Source organism: Theropithecus gelada, chromosome 19 (genome assembly GCF_003255815.1).
Source record: "Theropithecus gelada isolate Dixy chromosome 19, Tgel_1.0, whole genome shotgun sequence".
Lineage (NCBI taxonomy): Eukaryota > Metazoa > Chordata > Mammalia > Primates > Cercopithecidae > Theropithecus > Theropithecus gelada.
The window spans coordinates 11,030,979-11,048,278 of record NC_037687.1 but is presented as its reverse complement, the minus strand read 5'-3'; the positions used below and the strand labels follow the sequence as shown (position 1 = coordinate 11,048,278).

Genomic DNA, 17,300 nt, shown 5'->3' with positions numbered 1-17,300 from the left:
AGTGAGTCGAGATGGCACCATTGCACTCCAGCCTGGGCAACAAGAGCGAAACTCCATCTCAAATAAATAAATAAATAAATAAATAAATAAATAAATAAAAATAGAGAACAAAATGCCAGCAACCCACAGATGGGAATGAGAACAGCACATGCAAAGGCCCTGAGGCAGAGTCACAGCCTTGTATGATTCAACCTCAAATTCTCCCTGGGGCATTTGCTGACCAGGGAAAGAAGGACTGTCCAGGAGGAAGGACCTGCCGGTGTAGCGGCATGCAGGTGAGAAAGGGGTGAGCTCCTCCAGAGGGGCGTGTGGGCTGGAGAATTCCCTAAAAATGCTGCAGCGGTGCTGGGACAGAGACCAGTGGGGAGAGATTTGAGACCATAGATTAACCAAGACATCCCCACCTCTTCCTCTTGGTGGAGGTGCCCCGGCAAGTCTAGACTCCCAAACTGGCTCACTCAGGTCCCACCGCCTGGACCCGGGGGCACATCTCCTGGCACCCCAGTGCCTAGCCAGGTTCCTCTGCCTCCCATGCTCTAGACTGGGAGCACGGACAATGCAGGCGCCAGAGACCCCTGTGAGTCACCCCGAGCAAGCACTTGAACACCTCTGTGCCTCAGTTTACTCATCTGCAAAATGGAGGAAAGCAGTCATTTCTTCCGCATGTGTGAACTGCAGAGCCAGGCTCAATGACATCTTAGCAATTACACTTTTTGAGACAGGGTCTTGCTCTGTCACCCAGGCTGGATTGCAGTGGCACAATCACAGCTCACTGCAGCCTTGACCTCCCAGGCTCAAGCGATCCTCCTCCCTCGGCCTCCTGAGTAGCCGGGATTACAGACACACACCACCATGCCTGGTTAATTTTTGTATTTTTTGTGGACATGGGGTCTCATTATGTTGCCCAGGCTGGTCTCCAACTCCTGGGCTCAAAAAATCCCCCTGCCTTGGCCTTCCAAAGTGTTGGGATTACAGGCGTTAGCCATCATGCACGGCCACGATTATACTTACAGGCATGATTATTAGATAAGTGAACATCGTTATTGTTTTCCCGCCAGGAGTCAGAGGGCAGAAAGAGCGCCCCCCCCAAACCCCGGAAATCTGGGGCCTACCCAGCCTGGGTCCCAGCGCCTCCCCTCCCTTCCTCCCTCCTTAGCCTGTTTCCCCAGCCCTGCTTCTGGGGTGGGAAGATTCCCCTCACTAAACCCCGGGAGCCTGGGGTCCACCTAGCCTGGGTCTCAGCGCCTCCCTTCCCTCCCTCCCGCCTCAGGCTCAGTTTCTCCAACCCAGCCCCCAGGGTGGAAAGAGCGCCCCGCCAGCCGGGCAGTCTGGGGCACCCCCAGTCTGGGTCCCAGCGCCTCCTTTCCCTAACTTCCCTCCTCAGCCTCAGTTTCCCCAGCCCCTCTCCTAGGGTAGAAAGAGCGTCCCCCGAGCCCGGGAGGCTGGGGCCCACCCAGCCTGGATCCCGGGGCCTCCTCTCCGTCCCCAGCCTCAGTTTCCCCAGCCCCCAGGACGCCAGGCGACCCCTCCGGCCGGCAGGGGCAGCACGGAGCGGCCCGGGCCACCCGGAAGGGCCCCGCCCCCGCGCCGGCCCCGCCCCGCCCCGGCTGCCCAGAACCGGCAGGCGGCAGCGGCGGCGGCGGGGCCGGGACGCGGGGCGGCGGCGGCGGCGGGACGCGGGGACCATGGCGGCCGCCGAGCGCCGCGCCTTCGCGCACAAGATCAACAGGTAGCGTGGCCGCGGGGCCCCCTCCCACCTCCCCCACGTGGCCCGGCCCCGCCCCGGGGCGGTGTGACCCTCCCCGCCGGGGCGCCCCCAATTAAACCCCTTTCCGCCTCGGCCCGCGTCCCGCCAGCTTCCTCCGGCAGGGGCTGGGAGCGGGAGAAGGCGGGGAGGCCCGCGGGGGTCCCGGCGGGGGTCCCAGATAGGAGTCGCGTCGGGGCTGGGAGCGCGATGGCGGCTGCAGTTCTGCCTCCGTGACTCTCGGGGGTGTGTCCGGAGGGCTTCGCGGAGGAGGTGGCGCGGGGTTGCGGATGCCGGGCGCCCCCTGAACTCCCTGCGCGCCCCGTCCGCCTCTCTTGGCCCCTCACTGTCCCCGCGCCCTCGGAGATCGGGGTGGGCCGGACTTTCTGTTCCCTCCTCAGTGCCTGGTTTGGGGCTCCAGGCTCAGAGATTTGGGGACAGAGATGGGCTCCTTGGTGGCGTTTGAAACCCCTTGAGGAGTTTCCTGTGCCCTTCCCCCTCCAGGGTCCGGTGCCCAGCTGTCGGGGGGGGAAAGGGGACAGCTGTGGGCGCTCCCCCACCTTCTGCTTCAGGCTCTTCCAGCACGGGCTGGACCGCACTGGGGATGGATGGGTGATTGAATGGAGGGAGTGGGGGCTGGGGACAGAACCAGCTGGTGGGCAGACAAGGGAGGGGACAGGCCCCAGGCGCTGGGGGATTCATTTCCGTGGCCACTGGGGATTGTGAGAGTCACAGCCTGGGAGGGGGATATCAGACTCTTTGGGGCTGAAAAGCCTCGCCCCCAGTTGGCGGGGGCGGGTCTTTGCGACAAGGGTGCGTTCAGAAACTAAGGTATCCTCTCCCCGGGGGACCTGTCCTGTCTGCCCCCAGGTGAAAGAGCTGCCCTGTGGGTTGGGCGCTGGTCTCCTGGAGAGAAAAGATCCCCCTCTTGGGATATAGTAGCAGAGAGAGACCAGAAGCCTGATCAAGTAGATTACCTGTCAGTGACAAGTGCTGTGGAGACAAGAAGACAGGGAAGGGGGATGGGAGGGTGGGGGCTGCTTGAGATGCAGGAGGTGGGTCAGGAAGGCCTGGATGAGCAGGTGCCTTTGAGTAAAAACCTCAAGGAGATGAGGGAGGGATCGACACCTGTTTGTGGGGGAAGAGTGGGAAGGGTTTGTGCAAAGGCCCTGAGGCAGGAACAGAGAGCTGGAGGGGGACAGTAGTAGTAGAATGTACAGGGTCTTGTGGGCTGTGCAGGGGACTTTGACTTTTGACCCCAAGTGAGGTGGAAGCCATGGGGAGTTCTCAGCAGAGGAGGGAAGAGACCTGGTGGCTGGGGCATAATGGCTGGGCAATTTTTATGTTCTATCATTATCTTTGTCTGTAAATTGGCATTGTGTCTTAGACCTTTGGCATCTCTGAGGATGCAAATATTATGGCTGTCTATTTTTATTTTTCTTTTCCTTTTCTTTTCTTTTTTTTTTTTTTGAGACAGTCTTGCTCTGTCACCCAGGCTGGAGTGCAATGGCACAATCTCAGCTCACTGCAAACTCTGCCTCCCGGGTTCAAGCAATTCTTGTGTCTCAGCTTCGTAAGTAGCTAGGATTACAGGTGCCTGCCACCACACCCAGCTAATTTTTGAATTTTTAGTAGAGAGGTTGTTTCACCATGTTGACCAGGCTGGTCAAAAACTCCTGACCTCAGGTGATCTGCATAACTCCCAAAGTGCTGGGATTACAGATGTGAGCCACTGCGCCCAGGCTTTTTTTTTTTTTTTTTTTTTTTTTTTGNATTCTTCTACTGTCTCTTGGGGCATGTGCAGAAGTTTCTGAGGGTGGAATTGTTGGGTCATAGGTGTGCATTTTATTTTATTTATTTATTTATTTATTTATTTTTGAGACGGAGGCTCGCTCTGTCGCCCAGGCTGGAGTGCAGTGGCCGGATCTCAGCTCACTGCAAGCTCTGCCTCCCGGGTTCACGCCAGTCTCCTGCCTCAGCCTCCCAAGTAGCTGGGACTACAGGCGCCGCCACCACGCCCGGCTAGATTTTTGTATTTTTTCAGTAGAGATGGGGTTTCACCGTGTTAGCCAGGATGGTCTCGATCTCCTGACCTCGTGATCCGCCCATCTCGGCCTCCCAAAGTGCTGGGATTACAGGCTTGAGCCACCATGCCCGGCCTTTTTTTTTTTTTTTAATACAGGCTGTCACCCAGGCTGGAGGGCAGTGGTGATACCTTGGCTCACTGCAACCTCAACCTCCCAGGCTCAAGTGATCCTCCTGCCTCAGCCTCCCAAGTAACTGGGACTACAGGTGTATGCTGCAACACTTGGCTAACTTTTTAACCTTTTGTAGAAATGGGATCTCACTATCTCGCCCAGGCTGGCCTCAAACTCCTGGGCTCAAGTGATCCTCCTGCCTCAGCCTCCCAAATGCTGGGATTACAGGCATGAGCCATTGTGCTCAGCCTGCTGTCTGTTTCTTTGCATTTTGGTCTGTATGTCCAAAATTTGGTCTGTATGTCCAAAATAGCTGGGCGTGGTGGTGGGTGCCTGTAATCCCAGCTACTTGGGAGGCTGAGGCAGGAGAATCGCTTGAATCCGGGACGTGGAGGTTGCAGCGAGCTGAGATCGCGCCACTGCGCTCAAGCCTGGACGACAGAGACTCCAGCTCAAGAAAAGAAAAAAATAAAAATAAAAAGAGAGGGAGAGAAAGAAAAGTGGAAATTTCAAAGAATAATTAGAAAGCAAAGGGCAGGGAAACGGCCACTTGGTCAATTTCCTATGGGGACCATCTCCACCTTCTTGGCTCCCTGCCCCATGCCAGCAGCCCTACCTGATCTCGCCTGTTTTAGGTTGTCATATAAACTAAATCATGGGATGTTGCATCCACGTGCCCAACTTTGCTCACTCAGCATCGTGTCAGAAAGGCTCAGCTGGGCCATTGCCTGCATCCTTTTTCGTTGCTGGGTAGTACTCCCCTGCCTCGGGCATTTATTTCCCCATCTTTGGTCAGTGAACATGTGAGTTTCACTTTGGAGCTGTCATGGTCAGAGATGTCAACATTCTTGGCCATGTGTTTCCTTCTGAGTATCTACACCTTGGAGTGGAATTGTTGGATTGGCATATTTTCAACCTTGCTTAATAATCACAGATGGTTTTTTCTCTGTGTGTGTGTGTGTGTGTGTGTGTGTGTACATTTGTGTTTATTAGAAATGGGGTCTCGCTATGTTGCCCAAGCTGGTCTTGAACTCCTGGCCTCGTGTGATCCTCCCATCTCAGCCTCCCAAAATGCTGGGAATGTAGACATGAGCCACCACACCTGGCTTATAGATGGATTTTTTTTTTTTTTTTTTTTTTTTTGAGACAGAATCTCATTCTGTTGCCTAGGCTGGAGTACAGTGGAGCAATCTTGGCTCACTGCAACCTCCACCTCCTGGGTTCAAGTGATTCTCTTGCCTCAGCCTCTCGAGTAGCTGGCATTACCAGCATGTGCCACCATGCCTGGCTAATGTTTGTATTTTTAGTGGAGACGGGGTTTCACCATGTTGGCCAGGCTGGTCTCAAACTCCTGACCTCAGATGATCTGCCCACCTCGGCCTCCCAAAGTGCTGGGATTACAGGCATAAGCCACGGTGCCCGCCTTGTTTTTTTTGTAAGAGACAGTGTCTCTGTAGCCCAGGCTGGAGTGCACTGGTGCAATCACTGCAGCCTCAAACTCCCGAGCTCAAGCGATCCTCTCACCTTGGCCTCCCAAAGCACTGGGATTGCAGGTGCGAGCCAACATGCCTGACTCTCATGGTTGTCATCTATGTCTCACCTTGGTGTAAAAACAGGGTCAGAGGCCGGGCACAGTGGCTCACACCTGTAATCCCAGCACTTTGGGAGGCTGAGGCAGGAAGATCATGGGAAGTCAGGAATTTGAGACCAGCCTAGGCAACATAGTGAGACCCCCATTTCTACAAAAAAAAAAAAAAAAAAAAAATTTAATTAGCCAAGAATGGTGGTGTGCACCGGTTGTCCCAGCTACTCGGGAGGCTGAGGCTGGAGGATTGCTTGAACACAGGAGGCTGAGGCTGCAGTGAGCCGTGATTGCACCACTGCACTCCAGCCTGGGTGACAGTAAGACCTGTCTCAAAAACACACACACACACACACAAACCAAAAACAGGCTGGACACAGTGGCTCACGCCTGTAATTCCAGGAGTTTGGGAGGCTGAGGCGGGTGGATCACCAGAGGTCAGGAGTTCGAGACCAGCCTGGCCAAGATGGTGAAACCCCATCTCTACTAAAAATACAAAAAATTAGCCAGACGTGGTGGCACGCGCCCCTAATCCCAGCTACTCAGGAGGCTGAAGCAGGAGAATCGCTTGAACCCAGGAGGTGGAGGTTGCAGTGAGCCGAGATCACGCCACTGCACTTCAGCCTGGACAATAAGAGCAAAACTCTGTCTCAAATAAATAAATAAATAAATAAAAATAAAAACAAAAAACAAAACAGGATCGGAAATCCCAGCTGCCTAGGATTGTCTTTGAAGACAACCTGGTGGCAGCAAGCCCTAATTAAGCACTTTCTGTGTACAAAGCCTTTTTTTTTTTTTTGAGACGGAGTCTCGCTCTGCCGCCCAGGCTGGAGTGCAGTGGCCCAATCTCAGCTCACTGCAAGCTCCGCCTCCCGGGTTCACGCCATTCTCCTGCCTCAGCCTCCCGAGTAGCTGGGACTACAGACGCCCGCCACCGCGCCCGGCTAGTTTTTTGTATTTTTTAGTAGAGACGGGGTTTCACTGTGTTAGCCAGGATGGTCTCGATCTCCTGACCTCGTGATCTGCCCGTCTCGGCCTCCCAAAGTGCTGGGATTACAGGCTTGAGCCACCGCGCCCGGCCTACAAAGCCTTATACTCAGAACAGCTCGAGAAGGTGGGTAGTGGCCAGAGCCCTGAGGCTGAGAGACTGATGGTAACTCATCCATGTTCAGCGGCTTCGTTCAGAGTCCTGTGATGCAGTCAGCTGGCTCTGCGGCCGTGGTGTTGCAGGCCTGGCGTTTTCCCACTGCAGGGGCCTCTCTCCAAGGCCAAGGGGAAAATGAAGCTGGAGGCCCAGGCGTCCTTCCTCCCCTCTCCCTCCACTGGAGCAGCAGCTGCAGAACAGCTGGGACCAGGGTACAGCTTTGTCCCCTGTCTCAGCATCTTTTGTAAATTATCCCCCAGCCCCTGTGTGCCCAGGATTCTGGAGGCAGCAGCCCGACTTTGGGAATTTCAAGACAAAAGCCCTAATGTTTCACATCCTTTGAATGCCCCACAAGTGCCTTTCTCAACCCCCCAGTCAGTAGAAGCAAGAATCCAAGACCGTTAAGAGTGAAAATGGATCGAATATGGGGATGGAGGAGGGCGACCGGGGTCTCCAACTAGAGACCTCCACATTGTATGAAGGTCATGATCAAGTTTTGGTTTTGACCCATACAATTTTTTTTTTTTCCTTTTTTGGGGCAGAGCCTCACTCCATCGCCCAGGCTGGAATGTAGTGGTGCAATCTTGGCTCACTGCAACCTCCACCTCCTGGATTCGAGTGATTCTCATGCCTCAGCCACCCAAGTAGCTGGGATTACAGGTGCGTGCCACCACACCCAGCTAACTTTTGTATTTTTAGTAGAGATGGGGTTTCACCATGTTGGCCAAGCTGGTCTCAAATGCCTGACCTCAAGTGATCCACCCACCTCGGCCTCCCAAAGAGCTGGGATTACAGGCGTGAGCCACCGCACCGGGTTAATTATTTTGTTTTGTTTTGAGACAGGGTCTTGCTCTGTCATTCAGGCTGGAGTCCAGTGGCACAACAATCATAGCTCACTACAGCCTCTACCTCCCATACTCAAGTTATCCTCCTGCCTCAGCCTCCTGAGTAGCTAATTTTTAAATTTTTTGTAGAAATGGGGTCTCCCTACAACTTTGTCCCCACCTGGGGAGGCTTGTTGATAACCCAGCTCTTTGGTGAGCACTAGGTCCATGAGTGGCTGAGAGATACATGTATTTACTTTTAATGTTGTTCAGGGTCCAGTTTACCCAGTGGCATGCCCAGGCTGGTCTTGAACTCCTGGCCTCAAGTGATCCTTCTGCTTCAGCCTCCCAGAGAACTTGGGATTAGCGGTGTGAGCCACTGTGCCTGGCTGAGCACAACTTTTTATTATGAAAATTTACTGGCCAGGTGTGGTGACTCACGCCTGTAATCCCAGCAATTTGGGAGGCCGAGATGGGCGTATCATGAGGTCAGGAGATCGAGACCATCCTGGCTAACATGGTGAAACCCCGTCTCTACTAAAAATACAAAAAATTAGCTGGGCTTGGTGGTGGGTGCCTGTAATCCCAGCTACTCAGGAGGCTGAGGCAGGAGAATGGCGTGAACCGGGAAGGTGGAGCTTGCAGTAAGCCAAGATTGCACCACTGCACTCCAGCCTGGGCAACAGAGCGAGACTCCGTCTCAAAAAAAAAAAAAAAAATCTACAATTACACAGGGAATTGGGAAGCAGAAGGGAGTAAGACCTGAAAACCCAGGCAATCAGCTTCTCTATTTTAAGAGGGACTGAGGTCCAGAGAGGGTATCCTACCTGGCCAAAGTCACACAGCCAGATGACCTGGGGCTTTCCCTCACTCAGCAGATTTGGGCAAGTTGTAGAAGAAGACTGGAAGGGACTCACTCTTTTTTTTTTTTTTTTTTTTTTTTTGAGATGGAATCTCAGTCTGTCGCCCAGGCTGGAGTGCAGTAGCGTGATCTCTGCTCACTGCAAACTCCGCCTCCCGGGTTCCCGCCATTCTCCTGCCTCAGCCTCCCAAGTAGCTGGGACTACAGGCACCTGCCACCATGCCCGACTAATTTTTTTGTTTTTTTGTTTTTTTTTTTTGAGACGGAGTCTCGCTCTCTCTCCCGAGCTGGAGTGCAGTGGCCAGATCTCAGCTCACTGCAAGGTCTGCCTCCAGGGTTCACGCCATTCTCCTGCCTCAGCCTCCCGAGTAGCTGGGACTACAGGCACCCGCCACCTTGCCCGGCTAGTTTTTTGTATTTTTTTTTTAGTAGAGACGGGGTTTCACCATATTCGCCAGGATGGTCCCGATCTCCTGACCTCGTGATCCGCCCGTCTCGGCCTCCCAAAGTGCTGGGATTACAGACTTGAGCCACCGCGCCCGGCCATTTTTTTGTATTTTTAGTAGAGATGGGGTTTCACTGTATTAGTTAGGATGGTCTCAATCTCCTGACCTCGTGATCTGCCTGTCTCGGCCTCCCAAAGTGCTGGGATTACAGACACGAGCCACTGCGCCCAGCGGGACTCACTCATTCTATCAAAAAAATGTACTAGGCAGGCGGATCACTTGAGGTCAGGAGTTCGAGACCAGCCTGCGCAACATGGCAAGACCCTGTCTCTACTGAAAATAGAAAGATTAACCAGGCTTGGTGGTATACACTGTAATCACAGCTACTTGGGAGGCTGAGGTGGGAGGAGGATCACTTGAGTCTGGGAGGCGGAGATTGAAGTGAGCTGATATCGTGCCAGTACACTCCAGCCTGGGCAACAGAGCCACCCTGTCTCAAAAAAAAAGTAGGTCAGCAGCGGTGGCTTATGCTGCTAATCACAGCACTTTGGGAGGCTGAGGCAGTTGTATCACCTGAGGTCAGGAGTTTGAGACCAGCCTGGCCAACATTGTTAAACCCCATCTCTGCTAAAAATACAAAAAATTAGCCGGGCTGGTGGCACATGCTTGTAATCCCAGCTACTCAGGAGGCCGAGGCAGGAGAATCACTTGAACCCGGGAGGCGGAGGTTGCACTGAGCTGAGATTGTGCCATTGCACTCCAGCCTGGGCAACAAGTGAAACTCCGTCTCAAAAAAAAAAAAAAAAAAAAAAAATGGAGTGAGTGCCTAGTATGTGCAAGGCCCTCTTTGGGGGACACACAGCCCTAGCTCCTGCCTTCACAGAGACCCCAGGGAGCGGGAGTCTCCACACTCAAAGCATGAAACCCAGTCTCAGGTCCTTTGTACCCGCTGTGCCCCCTGCCGGGCACCCTCTACCCCCAGCTAACTGCGTGGCTCTCTCTCGTCCCCTCCTGAGCTCAGCCAGAGGAATTGGAGGCCTGAGCCATCCCTGTGCCCATTGGTTCTGCTCCACATTCCTGCAGTCCCCTCTACTGCCAGTCTTGCCCCTTTACCCCCATCCTCCTTGATTTTTTTTTTTTTTTTTTTTTTGAGACAAAGTCTTGCTCTGTCGCCCAGGTTGGGGTACAGTGACGCAATCTCGGCTCACTGCAACCTGCACCTCCTGGGTTCAAGCGATTATCCTGCCTCAGCCTCCTGAGTATTAGCTGGGACTATAGGCGTCCAGCTAATTTTTGTATTTTTAGTAGAGATGGGGTTTCCCCTTGTTGGCCAGGCCCATCTTGAACTTCTGACCTCAGGTGATCCGCCTGCCTCAGCCTCTCAAAGTGCTGGGATTACAGGTGTGAACCACCACACCCGGCCATCCTCCCTGATTTTGAAGGCCTGCTCAGATCCAGGTGGCCCAGGAAGGCCCCAGGGCCCACCTTGGTTGCATGGGGTTACTTAAAAGGCCTCCTAGTTCTGGGCCCCCCAGGCCAGGTTGACCTCTGACACAATGGCCTCATCTCAAGATCTCTGTGACTTCAGGCCAGGCCCCAGGCTCTGCCCTCCCCAGTAGCCCTGTGAAGTCAGGGCATCAGCTACAGATGGGTAAACTGAGGCTCAGAGGTGGAAATGACTTATCCAGGCCCCAAAGCAAGGATGGGAAGGGATGTATGTTCTGGATGGGGTCCCGGGGGAGAGCTGGGTGTGTTGGGGAACAGTAGGGTGGACAGAGGTCCCCCAGATGAGGGAACAGAGGCCAGGGACCCGTGGGCCTCCCCGCAGACCTGGAAGGCCACAGGCCCAGCTGGGAGGGGAAGGAGAGTCCGTGATGGCTTTAAACCCCACTGGTGGCAGCATTCCCCTCTCCTGATCTGTGCTTGATGGGGAAGAGGTTGGGGGAACTGGGAGCTGGGGGCTCTTAAAGCCTCAGCACTCCTGGTTCTCTTGGCCCTTGGCCTATTTATTCCTTTCCACAAGTTGCATTTTCCTCCTAGCAGGAATCTGTCGGCCCCACTGCCTGAGTTTTCCTGTCCCCAATGGCCCCCTCTCTGTCTTTGCAGGACGGTGGCCGCAGAGGTGCGGAAGCAGGTGTCCCGGGAACGCAGTGGCTCCCCCAGCTCCAGCAGACGCTGCAGCAGCTCCCTGGGGGTAAGTATTTGGGGGGTCCACCTCCAGCCCCCTGCCTTCTCTCAGACAGAGGTAGGGGCTTCCTTGGCCTAGGTTCTATCCCACCCCCTCCCTCCTGTGGCCTGTCCTATGGGGAAACCAAGAGAGACCCAGCAGTGTGAGGGGAGGGAGTCCCTGCCCTGGTCCTCGTACTGTCACCAATTCCTGTGGCCACTCTCCCTGCAGCTGCTTGTCACCCTGTGGGTGGTCCAGGGGGAGTGGCTCCCCGCTGATGTCCCCCACCTCCAGCCACCTGGACCACCCAGATGGGGATGGAGGAGGGAAGTTGGGGAGGGGAGTGGCTTTTGCCTAAGAGGGGTGGGGCCATCCATGTTGCCCAGAGGGGTGGGAGGGATTTAGGAATTGTGTCTTGCCTGGCCTCTGTCAACATTTCTTTCCTTCCACTGTTAGTTTCTGCCCTTCCAGGCATGGGGTGTGATTTCCTTCCTGGAGCCCCTGGAGGGAGGGGCAGGGCAGGGAAAGCTGAGGTGGGGCTGGAGAGTCTGAGGTCACCCTCCTCCATGGCTCCTCCGTAGCTCCAACACCCTCCATGGCTCCCACCGCTCTCCTATTTGAGTTTGAAGCCAGCACGCACCCACCCCTGCCTCACGCCTCCACTCAGCCTCCTGGGCAGTGCGATCACAGCCACTTTGCTCCAATCCAGGTCCCACTGACTGAAGTTGTCGAGCCCCTGGACTTTGAGGATGTACTTCTGAGCCGGCCACCAGACGCTGAGCCCGGGCCCCTCAGGGACCTGGTCGAATTCCCAGCTGACGACTTGGAGCTGCTGCTGCAGCCCCGGGAATGCCGGACCACAGAGCCCGGGATCCCCAAGGATGAGTGGGTAGTCCCACACCCTCTCAGCCTGTGATTCCACTCTGTCTCTGCCATCCACATCAACCGCCCGAGTTCAGCTTCTGGCTGGGCCGTGACCTTGGACAAGCCATGCTTTTTCTCTGAGCCTCTGTCTCTCCCTGTCTGGAATAGGCAGGACAGTGCCAACCTTACAGGCTAGCAGAGGGATTCGCAGAGACCCTGCCTCTGTTTACCCTGATCTTCTTTTGCTACAGAAAACTGGATGCTCAGGTGAGGGCCGCAGTGGAGATGTATATCGAGGACTGGGTCATCGTCCACAGAAGGTGAGTCTGACTTGGGGACAGCTCAGGGGGTTCGGAACCCAAAAGGGCTGAGCTGATGTCTGCAGCCGGTCCTACTGTGTATCTGCCCATTGTCCCTGCAAGAGCAGGCAAACTTGTCAGGTGGAGCACGAGGAGGGTGGCTTCGTAGGGGCCGAGTAGGTGTGTCGGAACACACTGGGGAGCCCCTGGGGGCCCTCAGCCCTCCCTACCTGCCCAGCCTCGTTTCCTGCTAGGTATCAGTACCTGAGTGCAGCATACAGCCCCGTCACCACGGAGACACAGCGAGAGCGACAGAAGGGCCTCCCCCGCCAGGTCTTTGAGCAGGATGCTTCTGGAGATGAGAGGTCCGGCCCTGAGGACTCGGTGAGGAATTCCCTGGCTGGGGTCACTGAAGGGGTATGTGTGGAGGCTCCAGTCTCAGGTTTTGGTCACATGTGACAGGAAATGACCCGAACAGTCTTGAGCTCAAAAGGAATTGCATCAGTCCCCATGAGTAAAAAGTTAGGGGTCATAATTGTAAACATTTATTGAGTGCTTAGGGTATACTAAAGGCTTTATATGTGTCCTCTCCTTTCATCCTAGGAGTCAGGGCAGCCATTACACCCAGGTGAGGAAACTGAGGCACAGGAAGGTTCTTAGAGGCCTTGAGCCTGTATTTTGTCAGTCAACATTTACTGGGCACTTACTGTATACCAACCGTAATTATTCCAAAGATTATTGTTGTTTTCATTATTATTATTATTTTAAGTAAGTTTATTTATTATTTTGAGATGGAGTCTCACTCTGTCACCCAGGCTGGAGTACAGTGGCACAATCTCAGCTCACTGCAACCTCCACCTCCTGGGTTCAAGCGATGCTCCCACCTCAGCCTCCCGGGTAGCTGGGATTACAGGCATGGGCCACCATGCCGGCTAATTTTGTTATTATGTTTAGATGTACATGGGGAAACTGAGGCCCTTAGAGTTGGGGGTCAGAGACTCAGTGTCACAGAGCTGAGCTGAGATTTGATCCAGTGCAGGAAGGTCAGGAGGAACTCTCTCCTTCTCTGGCAACAGTGAACAAAGTCCCAGGGAAGGCTCTCATTGGCCCAGCCCAGGCCCTTGGAGCCAGCCCCTAGGGTGGGTGGATGTGTTCTGACTGGCCAGATAAGAATCACCTGAAGCCCCAAATGTGGGATAAAGAGTAGCCTCCCTCAACAATGGTAAAAATTGGGAGGCTCTCCAGACAGAAGTTTCTGGAAAGAGGGTAGGCAAAACCTCCACGTGATCCTTAGAGTGATGACCCTCAGCCCCTGACCCTCAATTTCCCCATCTCTAGAATGAGTTTGAGGACACTCTCACCAGAGTGTGGTGAGGGTGTATACAGCTGGCACTCAGTGCTTGCTCATTGTCCACTGGCAGAATGACTCCCGGCGCGGCTCAGGCTCCCCGGAAGACACCCCTCGAAGCAGTGGTGCCTCTAGCATCTTCGACCTGAGGAACCTGGCAGCTGACTCATTGCTGCCCTCGCTGCTAGAGCGGGCGGCCCCAGAAGATGTGGACCGGCGCAATGAAAGCCTTCGACGGCAGCACCGGCCCCCGGCCCTGCTTACCCTCTACCCGGCGCCTGACGAGGTAGGTGCCCCTTCCCAGATATCAGCCAACCAGCATTTACTGGGTGCCTATTGTATACTTCATGTTTATTCAATAGCTTCTATAGATGGACATCTACTATATACCCCTATAGTAATCTAATCAGCGTTTATTGGGCACCTACTGTATATCCTATGTTTATTAAATAGATTCTATATGTGGACACCTACTGTATACCGCTATATCCAACCAGCATGTATTGGGTGCCTACTGTATACCCTATGCTTATTCAATAGCTTCTAGGCCAGGCATGGTGGCTCAGGCCTGTAATCCCAGCACTTTGGGAGGCCAAGGTGGGCAGATCACTTGAGGCCAGGAGTTCAAGACCAGTCAACATGGCGAAACCCCGTCTCTACTAAAAATACAAAAGTTAGCCAGGCATGGTGGCAGGTGCCTGTAATCCCAGCTACTTAGGAGGCTGAGGCATGAGAATCACCAGAACCCGGGAGGCCAAGGCTGCAGTAAGCTGAGATCAACATCACTGCACTCCAGCCTAGACAACAGAGCAAAACTCTGTCTCAAAAAAAGCAAAAACAAAAACAAAAAAAGTAGCTTCTGGCTGGGCGTGGTGGCTCATACCTGTAATCCCAGCACTTTGGGAGGCTGAGGCGAGACTCAAAAAAAAAAAAAAAGATAGCTTCTGTATATGGACACCTACTGTATAGTTTTATAGTTAGCTAACCAGCATTTAGTGGGCACCTACTGTATCTCCTAAGTTTATTCAATAGCTTTTATATGTGGACACCTACTATATACCCCTATATTTATCCAACCATCAACACCATAGGAAAGGTAAAAACATATATAAAATAAATTTTTTTTTTTTGAGATGAGTCTCGCTCTGTCGCCCAAGCTGGAGTGCAGTGGCACGATCTCAGGTCACTGCAACCTCCACCTCCTGGATTCAAGCGATTCTTCTGCTTCAGCCTCCTGAGTAGCTGGGACTACAGGCGTGCGCCACCATGCCTGGCTAATTTTTGTATTTTTAGTAGAGATGGGGTTTCAACATGTTGGCCAGGCTGGTCTCAAACTCCTGACCTTGTGATCCACCCGCCTCAGCCTCCCAGAGTGCTGGGATTACAGGCATGAGCCACTGCACCCGGCCAGAAAATAAATTTTTAAAAATTATTTATCCAACAAGCATGTATTGGGTACCAACTGTATAATCCCTATATTTATTCAATACATGAATGCCTACTGTATAGTTCTCTATTTAATCAACCAATATTTATTGAACACCTACCACATACGCCTATTTTTATCCAACCAACATTTATTTGGTACCTAGTGTATACTCCTGTGTTTGTATTTAGCCATTTATTGAGTGCTTACTATATACACCCATATTTATTCAATCAGTACTTATTGAGTGCCTTATTGGGTATATATCCCTATTTCGCCAATCAGCATTTATTGGATGCTTTCTGTATGTGCTTATGTTCATCCAACCAACTTTTAGTAGGTACCTATTGTATACCTCTATAATAATTTGACTAACATGTTTGGGTACCCACTGTATTGTTGGCATTGGGGATATAGCCATGAATAGAGAGACCCAGTCCCTGCCTTCAGAGTTCACTGGTGGAGGAGAGACCTCTCTACTAGGAGCTTATAACCCAGACAGAGTAGTGCCATGATGAGGTGCTGGTAATTGTCCCTCACACGGTCCTCAGTGTCCCAGCCACCATGGCTCCTTACACCAGGACATTGTGGGCACCTGAAGAGGTGCCTGCCCAGGCCTCAGGGATCAGGGAGGACTTCCTGGAGGAAGGGTTGGCTAAGCTGCAATCCCAGCTACTCCAGAGGCTGAGGCAGGAGAATCACATGAACCTGGAAGGCAGAGGTTGCAGTGAGCCAAGATCACACCACTGCACTCCAGCCTGGGCGACAGAGTGAGACTCCATTTAAAAAAAAAAAAAGCTTCTATACATGGACACCTACTATGTACCTCTATATAGCAGAAGTATATATGAACAGTGAGCAGACATTAGCCAGACAAGGAGGAGCGGGAGAAGACGGGCATTCCAGGCACGGGAACAGCATGTGTAAAGGCTCAGAGGCAGGGACCGGAAGACGGTTAGTCAGGCTGGGGTAGAGCTGGTCTGAAGCTGGGCACTCCAGACCCTTCCTGGAGGATGTCCCAGCTGCTCCCCCGCAGCTCCTGCCCCCGACTCCTGGCAGGACGAAGCCGTGGAACGCTGTAGCCGCCCGGAGCCACCCCGCGAGCACTTTGGACAGAGGATCTTGGTCAAGTGTCTGTCGCTCAAGTGAGTGTACCGATGTGTCCCTCTTCTTAGATGCATGAAAGGACCACGTGGGTTCCGGTGGGGTACACACTACATGAGTGGTGCCATTACCGTGTGCGGCCCTGTCACCTATGTGGCCACCTATGGGCTTTGATAGGGGGAAGTAAGACTTCCTTTTTCGTTATCCCAAGTCGCCAATTCTTTTTTTTTTTTTGAGACGGAGTCTCGCTCTGTCGCCCAGGCTGGAGTGCAGTGGCTGGATCTCAGCTCACTGCAAGCTCCGCCTCCCGGGTTCCCGCCATTCTCCTGCCTCAGCCTCCCGAGTAGCTGGGACTACAGGCGCCCACAACCGCGCCCGGCTAATTTTTTGTATTTTTAGTAGAGACGAGGTTTCACCGTGGTCTCGATCTCCTGACCTTGTGATCTGCCCGCCTCGGCCTCCCAAAGTGCTGGGATTAGAGGCGTGAGCCACCGCGCCCGGCCCCAAGTCGCCAATTCTTAAGTGCCAATTGTATGCCAGGATCAGTTCTCAGCCTTTCATGTATATGAACCCATCTAATCTTCACCACAACCTCATGAAGTGGGCAAAGGTGGGGAAACTGAGGCACAGAGTGGTAACATCATGGTGCCAAGACCATACAACTTGTGAAGCTGGAGTCTGGCGCTTGCCGGTCCTGCTGCTGGGATCCAGGGTTTGGCTGGGAGGCTTTGGGGCGGGTGCTAGTGACCCTGGGCCTGGCTCTCAGCCCCCTCCACACCAGCCCCCAGGGAGCAGCAGAAGTGCGTGGGAACAGAGTTGAACAGGATGTGGACTTGGACCTGAGCCTGGCCCTGCCTCTCCCCACCCCGAGTTCCTGCCTGGATCAGGGCAGGAAAGGGAGGCTCCATGCTGGCCTGAGGCCTGGGTGGGCCTCCTGCCCTAAACACAAGGATTGGGAACTGGCTCTGTGGGCTCATCCAGTCATTCAACAAACACTTACTGGCCGGGCGGGCGCGGTGGCTCCCACCTGTAATCGTAATACTTTAGGAAGCGAGGTGGGCGGATCACCAGAGCCAAGTTTGAGACCAGCCTGGCCAACATGGCAAAACACCATCTCTACTAAAAAAAAAAAAATTAGCCAGACGTGGTGGCAGGCACCTGTAATCCCTGCTACTCAGGAGGCTGAGGCAGGAGAATCACTTGACCCGGAGAACGGAGGTTGCGGTGAGCTGAGATTGTGCCACTGCACTCCAGCCTCAAAAAACAAACAAAAAAAAACATTTATGAAGTCC

The 17,300-nt window shown here is 53.7% G+C and overlaps 1 protein-coding gene across 3 annotated transcripts in view; it reads left to right on the top strand.

The window, feature by feature from the left end:
* The first annotated feature begins 1,636 nt into the window (after window positions 1-1,636).
* Window positions 1,637-17,300, top strand: part of DOCK6 (dedicator of cytokinesis 6) — a 64,262-nt gene continuing 48,598 nt past the window's right edge. For all 3 annotated transcript variants that reach the window (XM_025367990.1, XM_025367989.1, XM_025367988.1), the window contains exons 1-7: window positions 1,637-1,729; window positions 10,907-10,994; window positions 11,677-11,852; window positions 12,083-12,151; window positions 12,385-12,514; window positions 13,552-13,764; window positions 15,964-16,049. In XM_025367990.1, coding sequence (XP_025223775.1) covers window positions 1,686-1,729; window positions 10,907-10,994; window positions 11,677-11,852; window positions 12,083-12,151; window positions 12,385-12,514; window positions 13,552-13,764; window positions 15,964-16,049 — 806 coding nt within the window. In that variant the 5' untranslated portion in view covers window positions 1,637-1,685. The remainder of the gene's footprint in view (window positions 1,730-10,906; window positions 10,995-11,676; window positions 11,853-12,082; window positions 12,152-12,384; window positions 12,515-13,551; window positions 13,765-15,963; window positions 16,050-17,300) is intronic.